The sequence below is a fragment of the Macrotis lagotis genome, chromosome 2 (genome assembly GCF_037893015.1).
Source record: "Macrotis lagotis isolate mMagLag1 chromosome 2, bilby.v1.9.chrom.fasta, whole genome shotgun sequence".
NCBI classification, from domain to species: domain Eukaryota; kingdom Metazoa; phylum Chordata; class Mammalia; order Peramelemorphia; family Peramelidae; genus Macrotis; species Macrotis lagotis.
The window spans coordinates 148,082,316-148,092,382 of record NC_133659.1 but is presented as its reverse complement, the minus strand read 5'-3'; the positions used below and the strand labels follow the sequence as shown (position 1 = coordinate 148,092,382).

The 10,067-nt window shown below is 36.3% G+C and overlaps 1 protein-coding gene across 10 annotated transcripts in view; it reads right to left on the bottom strand.

Moving 5' to 3' along the window:
- Nucleotides 1-4,106: 4,106 nt before the first annotated feature.
- ARID4B (AT-rich interaction domain 4B) overlaps nt 4,107-10,067 on the bottom strand; it is a 215,696-nt gene continuing 209,735 nt past the window's right edge. For 8 of the 10 annotated variants that reach the window (XM_074222966.1, XM_074222968.1, XM_074222965.1 and 5 more), the window contains 2 exons: nt 5,182-5,308; nt 4,107-4,306 (listed from right to left, as the gene is read on the bottom strand). In XM_074222966.1, coding sequence (XP_074079067.1) covers nt 4,228-4,306; nt 5,182-5,308 — 206 coding nt within the window. In that variant the 3' untranslated portion in view covers nt 4,107-4,227. Of the gene's footprint in view, nt 4,307-5,087; nt 5,309-10,067 lie in introns of those variants that run through there. The other 2 variants (XM_074222969.1, XM_074222972.1) reach the window with 1 other exon arrangement.

Below are 10,067 nucleotides of genomic sequence, written 5' to 3'. Positions count from 1 at the left end.
ATATTCTAAAATTTTTCTAGTTTTTTTAAGTTAAGACCAATGGCCTGTAGTTTGCAGCCTCAGTTCTCTGTCCTTTTTTTTTGAAAATGAGGACACTCAGGGTCAGCTAAGTGGTGCAGTCAGGAGGATCTGAGTTCAAATCCAGCCTCAGAAGCTCGATACTTACTAGCTGGCTTGATACTTACCAGCTGTGTGACTATGGGCAAGTCCCTTAATCTCTTTGCCCCCACAAAACAAAAATCAAGACTTTTTCTTTTCAATCTTTCTCTATTTCCCAACTCTTTCAATTATTACTGACAGTGTATTGCTCAGTAGTCACATCAGTCAGTATCCCAAGGATGTAGCACTTTTTCACTAGGTGACTTCAATTCAAGGGCATCTAGATGCTCCCTGATTATCTTAAGCATCAATTGTTAAGCCACTTTCATTTCTAGCACAGAGAAACAAGCAGTAAAATAAGAATTCTGTAGCTCTGTGTTTTCTGTTAGCAGTTATCATTATCCCAACCACCCCAAACAAAGGCCCTAATAGCAGCGTGTTGATAAATTTTTAACAACTAAGCTCTCTTGGGAAAAAAAAGTACATTTCTTCCTAAAAAAATCTATATTTGGTTAGTTTGTGTTTCCACATTGATCTCTTCAGACAAATTCCACTTTTCTTCCTCAGTGTAATTCTTTGGGTCTTTAGAATTTCATTCTTGAGCATCTCCCATTCCTCCTGGGTTGATTTCCCAATGTAGCAGTTTAGTTCATGAGACCAATTACTTTTAAATATATTTTTGTAAATCTTAGGGTTCATATCAAGAACATGCCTGTATTTCCTCTCCTTCATCACATTTTAGGATGTAATAATCAGTTCCCTCAGGGTTCCCATCATTTCCATCTCAGTGACTAATAAAATGGTGAGAATTAGAGAGAATCAGATCCAGAACAGAACTTCCCCAGTTTGGTTCCTCCACCTTTTGAAGGATGAAATCACTAGGTCAAAATAACATATTAGCAGCTCTTGACAGAGAGTTTTAAGAGATGCCTGGTTAGTTGAACTCATTCATCACTTTTCTATCAGGTCTTATGCCCTGCTTCTGATCTATTTCCCAATTTATTTACTTCCACTTTCTGACCAGGTTGTCTTCAGGACTTCTGTGACAACCACTCTTTCTTTCTACATGACCTCCAAATACTCTCCCATCATAATCCTTTCCCATCCCCAGATTTCCTCTCATGACTTTCTTAAATAGACAAGATAATTTTTCACTTTGCAACCTCCCAAACTTAATATCACCATGCCACCTTTTTAACTTAACCTCTTTTCCCCAGTAATATATAAGATAAGAGTCTATTCTAAGGGTGTATGAGGAAATCCCTCAAGTGCCTTCTCAATTATTTTTTCTTTACATCCAGCAGAACTCATACTACTTTAGAATTTATAGCATGGTACTATTCCTACAGTGAATACTCAATAAATACCAAAATGAAAAATAATTCATGTTCTCCAGGGGTTTATAGGCTACTGGAAGATAGAACATTTACACAAATAAAATGCAAACTAATTGTGAGAGGGAGAAAACACTGACAACTATAGTAGTGTGATAAGGAGAGGCCTTTTGGAGACATTGACTCCTGAAGTGAATCTTGAAGGAGGTAAAGAATTCTAAAAGGTAGAGGTGAGGAAGGAGCAGCTCCAGGTAGAAGGAACATGCCTTTTCAATAGTTTAAAGGCAGGAAATGGAATGTTGTATATGGGGATACAGTATGTAAGTTTGACTGAAATATAAATATGCCACATGAAATGAAACAATATGAAATAAATTGTGAAAAGCAGCATGATAAAGCCAGATTGTGAAGGACTTTCAATACTCCACCCCGCCTTATCCTTGAAGCACAAGGAAGCCACTCAAGATTCTTTAAGAGAATGACATCAGACTTATGCTCTACCAAGATTTGGGTAGCAGGTTGGAAGATGGTTTAGAAAGCAGAGAAACTATAAAAGCAGGGAGACCAGTTAGAAGGTTATTGCAATGTGAGAAGTCCTGAACTAAGATGGTGGCCATTCAAGCAGCTAGAAGAGGAAAGGTGTGAGAAACGTTGTGGAAGGAGAACAAAGATTGACAGACAACTGTTAGTATATGAGGGTGAAGGAGAGGTGAGAGTTGAGATGCAAGGTTAGCAAAAGTTACAAACTTAGGTGACTTTTGGAATGTTGTCTTCAATAAATAAATAGAAAAAAATTAGGCAAGATTTTCTTGGTGAGAGAATTGTTTTGGATGTTGCAGGGAAATTGGAAGTTCAGAGGAGCTAGAATAATAAGGGACGATAGATCAATTTAGAGATGAAGAAAATAATGCTCATAGAAGTTAGGTGACTTGGTCATTGGAGTAACATTGTTAATAAGCCAAGACTTAAATCTAAATTCAGTGTTCTTTTTGCTACTCTACATTGGCCTTTGTAGGGTTTGAGATGCTCAAAAAATGAATTGTGGATTTGCAGAGAGGAGAAATTTTTAAGTTTTTTCCTTCTAAGTTTATTTCAGTAAAATAATCAACTTTAGAGCAATTTTATGTTAATCCTAAATGTTTCTGCCTTAGACATGTTATATATTATAAATTCATCTATTAAAAGTTATTTTAAGAGATAAGGAAGCTCATCTATAGGTGACATAAGGAGTGTGTGTGTGTGTGTGTGTGTGTGTGTGAGATGGAGATGAAGGTTTAGGAAGGACATAAAAGCTGAAGGTTTCCCAATTCAAAACAGATTTGGACTCAGTGCTTTAGAGAGCTAAAAACACCCTAGATAGAAATTAGTTTAATTGTTTTCTAATAAGAAAGTGTGACATAAGGTCATTCCTGAAAATGACAAGGATGCTTATAAGTACAATTTTTAAAAGGCTGCCCTCCTTTTGAACACATGGAGACAATTATACAACTAAAAATTCCTCAAAGTAATAACAATGTCATAAAATTTTAAATACATGTAAGAAGCTAACAAACAAGTTCAATTTAAAAAAAGCAAATACAGAAAAATTGGAGGGGGGAGATTTGTAAAACAAATAAAAAAATCAAACTCCTTGATTTTTTTCTTTAGACAAACCATTCTTTGAGAATAGAAATATTTTCACAACAGTTAGGCAAATGAAGAAATACAGATATAAGAACACTCAAATACCTTATTTTCCATTTATGATACAGTACTTAAGTTTTTTACAAAGGCAGCATGGTGCAATGCATAGAGGGCCAGCCTTAGAGCCAAGAAGCCTTTGGTTCCTATCTTGCTTCTGAGACATATTAGCTGTGTGACTCTAGGCAAATCACATAACCTCCCAGTGCCCCATGCAAAGCTCTCTAGGACTAAAATTTTACAGGAAGCTGCTGTTTTACATCCATGGAGGGAGCTTCCACACACATTAGGAGTTCCCTACATTGATGAAATAACTCTGGACAGATAAAATTTTTGGAGGTAGGTTTTTCCCTGGCAATATTTTATGATTTTGAAAGACCAAATCTTAATTTATAGAAATGCACTAAAATTATTTAATTAAACCTTTAGAAACATAATCAGGGATTCACAAACTATGGCATTTTATTTCAGAGCCTTTGCTTACATTTGTACAATATATTACATAATTCTCCATTGTCTGCATAACCTAATATATGCTCTAAAGCCTTTTTCTATAAGCTTTTCCTTCAATGTTTGTCAACAAATTTTTACAGTCCTGTACAAATCTGAATATTTTGAAACCATTTTCAACAAAATCGGTTACTGTGAGCACACACTACAAAGACTGAAAATGCTTTTCTTAGAAAATTTGAATGTAAAGGATTCTGACACGTTAGCATCTACGAACAAAACATTTCAAAATTCCCACATTGTTTTGCCAGGAAAAAAAAAACATGCCAGTCCCCATCCAAAAAAAAGTACACAGAACTACAATTAAAACAGTAAAACAGTCTGTACAATAAAGTACTGTGTATTAACAGTGCTAGGTATTAAATAGCTTGAATGAACACTTCCGCAATATACAAATGTCTTACAAAGGTGTATAATTAAATATACAAGTGCCAAACAGAACAGATCTCGGGATCATACAACATAAAAGTCAATACAAGTGAAAACAGTTTGCGTTCATTTTTAATTTTGTACAAGGCATTTTTTTATCTTAGTAAACCTACCACTCAGATAGCTGTAATTAAAACTCTCATTTTGTGGTAGTGTTCACTTCATCAACCATGAATCACACATGAACACAGCTTCCTTGCTCCTGAAATCCTCGGTTGCAGCTCATAATAAAATAAGCGTTACACATGAAATATCTGCTTTAAAGGGAAAAGAAACATTTACAATAAAACACAAAAATAGAACTGTGATAATCCATTATGAATAAATATACACTTTAAACCGGCTACATACAGTTTTATACATTGTTTAAGATTTAATATAGTTTGTTAGCCATTTTCTTCCTTTTTCACACAATGTATTATATCAAAATTAAAAAAAAAAATACTGATTCATAGAAAAATGGCGAAGTACAGTAGTTCCATTCCAATTAATGGGCCATGAAAACCCATTGCAAAACCATTTAACCTAATTCAAACCTGTAAACATTGTCAGTCTTTTTAAAAAGAGAATCTTATTTGGTTACCAGGACTGATGTCTAATGTCCTGTTTACCTGCAGGTTTTGAATTTATTACATGTGCTTGACTTATACAATTTAAAGCCACTTTAAGGTGACTTGCATTTAAAAAACAATTAGCTTGTACAAATGAAAATAGGTTCATATTTTTCATAAATAAATGGAAAAATATCAAATGTTCCAGCTTTAACAAAATACCAGGGAATACATGTACAGTTAAGTTGTTCGACATGTTCTGGCCCACCCAATAACTATGCTTCCTGTATTGTCTCAGCAGGCAGTGAAAAGCCTCCATTTGCCACAGTGGAAGGCCTTCAAGTTACCAGACATACAATTCCCAGACAAGTTGGAAACAATTATTGCTTGAGGAAAAGCAGTTCATTGTACTTTTTCTTCATAAAAAGTGCACTTAAGTGCCAAGTCAGCTTGTCAAGAAACAATTTTTAAATATAAAATAGTGCTTGTCTGATTTTGTGTGCCACTGTGCAGTATATATAAAAAAGGGCCCTCAACAGCCATGAAGTGCAAAGTGCTTGGGGGAGTCCTGCTGTCACCTGCACTCCACGGACATTCCGGGCTGGGACGCACTGGACATGGAGGGTTCTGCTAAAGTTAACATGACAGCAGCTGTGATTGAGCTGGATGAAGGAGAGGAGGAAGAAGATGAGGATGTAGCAGCACCTAAAGAGAGTGGAAGCAAAACAAAAAGTAGGTTAGAAAAAACAGGACCCAAAGAATACTAATGGCTGACATTTCTACCATACTTTAGGATTTTTTCAAAATACTTTCTATGAATTGTTTTATTTGAGCATCACAATACTTTGTAGATCCATTTTACAGATGAGGAAGCTTGCTTCTAGCAAGGTTTAAGCTAGTAAGGTTAAGAAATGTGAACTACCTAAGTCTTCTTATCCCAAGTCCTTTGCTTTATTCACTATTTGCCCTAAAGAGAAAGGGAGGATTAAAGTATTCCAGTGCTCTGAACTATGACTATGTAACACTAAGTATAAGTATTTGGTTTGCAAAAAAGAAGTTAGATATCATGAAAGCATGATATAAAGAAAAGAAAGCATATAACTATCAACTTGACATTACCAAAATAATCTTTATCGAATGTCATTTAAGTGATAATACTATAGATTACTTGATATAACACAATGAACACTCAATATGTAAGACCTAGTAACATAATCCAAAAATTAGGTAATTCTAGTTCCTATCTTTTCTATTGGGAAGAGTCAGCATTTTTATAGATTCCTGAAATTTCTTTATATATTTTTTTAAGAAAGAGCACTAATAAAGGTTCTCTCCTGGCGTCTCATCTATTTTCTACACATAGCTAGCTGGTACACTGGATGTGGACTCAAAAAGATGAGAGTTTGAATCTTGTCTTTGGTAAATTATTTCAGTCTCTTTGAGTCTGTTTCCTTATCTGTAAAATGAAGATGCTAATAGGATCTATATCCCATGACTGCTGTGGGAATAAAATGACATAATATGTAAAATGCTTGTTAAACCTGATGAACTATTAAATATTAGCTATGACTTAGGACACTATTTGGGATATCCTAAGTACTTAACTAAATGCATGCTTCAAATGAAAATAATAAAACCATGTGAACATTGTACACAGTAACAGCAATACTGAATGATGATCAGCAATGAATGACTTAGCTCTTCTTAGAAATGAGTTCTAACAATTCTAAGAACTTATGATGAAAAGTGCTCTCCAAATCCCGAGAAAGAAGTGATAAGAATTTGAATGCAGATTGAAGCATATTTTTTTTTGTCTATTTTCTTTCACAACATGACTAATGTAGAAATATGTTTTGCATGACTACAAAGATGCTTGCCTTCTCAATGAAGGGGAGAGAATTTGGAACTCAAAATTTTTAAAAAACATAAATGTTAAAGATTTTACATGTAATTGAGGAAAGATAAAATATTTCAAAGAAAAAATAAATGCTTTCTTCCCTGATGATGAAGATCATGATGATAATGATTATATCTTTCTTGATGAGCTGATGACAGCAGCTGTGATTGAGCTGGTCTCCATTAGCATCTATTTGCAAATGATTCTCAGATTCATACACCCAATTCTAGTGTCTCTCCTGAGTTCTAGTCTTTTACAACCAATTTTCTATTATACAATTCCAACTGGATATCTTCTAGGTATCTCAAATTCAATAGGCACAAAACAAAATGCAATTATCTTTCCTCCCAATTCCACTCCTGTTCACAACTACTGAGGGTACTGGACCCTTCAAGTTACCTAGACTTGTATCCTTGCTAGCCACTATTTTCCTTGGCCCCCACCTATCTAATAATTTGCTTTCTTTACAGTATCTCTCACATATAGCTCCTGCTCTTCTAACATCATAGTCATCACCCTAGATCAAACCTTCATTACCACTCCTGAGTTGCAATCACCTTCTAAATGGTCTCCCTACCACAAGTCTCTTCTCACACATTTCAACCTCCACAGGATGGTCAAAATGCTTTTTTCCTAAAGCACTGGTAAGATCATGTGACCCTCCTATTTGAGGTGCTTTAGGTACCTCCAGATAAAATATAAACTCCTCTAACATTTCAAGTTCTTCACAAACTGGCCCATTACTATCTTTTAGTTTTCTTACATATTACTCTTTCACAAATGATTTAGTGTGACTTGTTTTCCCCTGTATCTTGGGGTTCTTAATCTTGGGTCTTCATGCTTATGCAGTGGGTCCCCCATGCCTGTCTTGCTGCCTACTGTTCCTCTGGTCCCTTCCTCTGTCTGGAGAAGGTAGGAGGGGACCTGAGTCAGTCATCTCTTCATTTCTCACCCTGCTGTTCTCCTTTGGACTTCTACATCATGCCCTTGGATCAGGCACCTCACCACCAAAAAAGATGGGGGGGGGAAGGCAGTCATTTCCTGAGAGCTTCAGGTAGTCACATCCCTCTCATCTCAAGTTATCATTACCACCACCACCACCACCACCACCACCACCACCACCACCACCACCACCACCACCAATAATAGCCAGTATCAATAATGTACTTTAAGGATTAAAAAGTGCTTTACATAAATCATGTCATTTGATCCTCATCAATCCTATGAGGTTGTTTCTGTCTTTTTTCATCTTCATCTTACAGTTAATGAGGCTCAGAGAAGTGAATTGACTTGCTCAGGGATCACACAGCTAATACAAATTTAAGATAGAATCTGAACTCAGGTCTTTCCAACTCCAGGTCTAGTATTCCAAAATGTACCAGCTAGTTTTCTCAGACACATTTATCTTTGCTACCTATTTCCTCCTTCATTGTTGTCTTAGATGAAGAGGCAGCTATCCTCATTGCCAAAACAGTCCCTTCCACTTGGACCCTTGACAGCTTCTTCTCCTATCTTCTCCAACATTTTGGTCCCATTATCATCCCCCCCCCCTTTTTTTAGGTTTTTGCAAGGCAAACGGGGTTAAGTGGCTTGCCCAAGGTCACACAGCTAGGTAATTATTAAGTGTCTGAGAATGGATTTGAACCCAGGTACTCCTGACTCCAGGGCCGGTGCTTTATCCACTGCCCCACCTAGCCGCCCCTATCATCCCTTGAGTCTACTTCCCTGATGACTATAAATACATTCCTTATAATTCTCCATCTTTAAAAAACCCTCAATTGAACTGATTTTCCTGTTGACTACAGTCCTATTATCTCTCCTTCCCTGATGGATTTAACTCCTTGAGCATTTAGAAATACACCAGGTTCCTCCATTTCCTATCTTCTCAGTCTCTTTAAACCTCCTTTATAAAAATATAGTTTCCAACTTCATCATTTAACTAAAAATGTTCTGTTCAAAGTTATCAACTATCCTTTCATTGTTAAATTTAATGGTCTTTTTTCAAATCTTTTTGACCTCCCTGGAATCTTTGACATTGCCAATCACTATCTTTTAATATTTGCTTCTTCAAAATCTCAACTTTCTTTAGGATTCTGTAACACTATCTCTTGGTTCTCCTGTCTGACTACTACTCAGTCATCTCAAATTGGAAGTCCTGTAAGGCATCACAAACTCGTTATGTCCAAAATAGAATTATCTTTTTACCTAAAACCCTCTCCTCACTCCAATTTTCCTATTACCATCAAGAGCTCCACCATCCTGTCACTTACGCTGACAACCTAAATGTCAACCTCAACTCTTCAATTTTGCATTCTCATCTCAACATTTCCCATTTATTGTCAAATCTTGTCATTCATATCTTCACCACATCTGTCACATACACCCCCCCCACAGCCACCATATAGTCACTATGCAGAATAAGGTCCTCAACACTTCTTAAATGGACTAGAGCATTTTCATCAGCATCCCAATCATTCAATACACTCCCATCAGCTCCAGGGTCAAATCTAAAGCCCCAGTCTGACAATTAAAGCTTTTCAAAACTTGATGCTTCCCTCTTCATTCATTCATTTATTTTTTAGGTTTTTTGCAAGGCAAATGGGGTTAAGTAGCTTGCCCAAGGCCACACAGCTAGGTAATTATCTATTACATTACTTAATTGCATCTATTTTTTTGAATTATAAAGATTTTATTTATTTTGAGTTTTACAATTTTCCCCCTAATCTTATACTTCCCCACCCCCCCCCAGAAAGCAATTTACCAGTCTTTACATTGTTTCCATGGTATACATTGATCCAAATTGAATGTGATGAAAGAGAAATCATATCCTTAAGGAAGGAACAAAGTATAAGAGATACTAAGATCAGACAATAAGATACAAGTTTTTTCCTCCTAAATTAAAGGTAATAGTCCTTGGTCTTAGTTCAAATTCCCAATACCAAGTGTCTGAGGCTGAATTTGAACTCAGGTGCTCCTGACTCCAGGGCTGGTGCTCTGTATACTTCACCACTGAGCTAACCTGATTTATTCCTTCTTAGGCAGCTTGGTGGCTTTCAATCTTGGGGTGGGGGGGTGGGGGACAGACTCACCATCTGGTGCCAAATTTAGTGGGGTCACTGGATTGTCTTTGGCCCATCTGAATCTCAGAGTTCTCAAGCTCAAGGAATACATCAATCTAGCCTCCCCAATAGAAAGGACACAGGGAGTGTTAGCACAATTGGCTAGTAGATTTTTAAAAACTGTTTTTAAACCTATTAAAAGGTGAGTTTCCTGGTTTTCACACTCTAGAAACTAAATAAACTATATGTTAGTAATGGGAAAGAGATGAGAAAACCAAGCAGCTAAGGATTAGGAGTATGGAAAGATTTCTAGAGAAGAATGGCTGGGTGTGGCAAGGTATGAGAACTAATGAGATAACTGGAGTTTTCTAAAGTTTATTTCCTTCTATCTGCCTTTGGGATGGCAGAAATTTTCTAACTTCAAATTAAAGACAGCTAAGTAGAGACTGCATTATCCTATCAAATTAAAAGGTAGAAAAAACTTCTGCCTCTCCTTTGTCCAATAAAT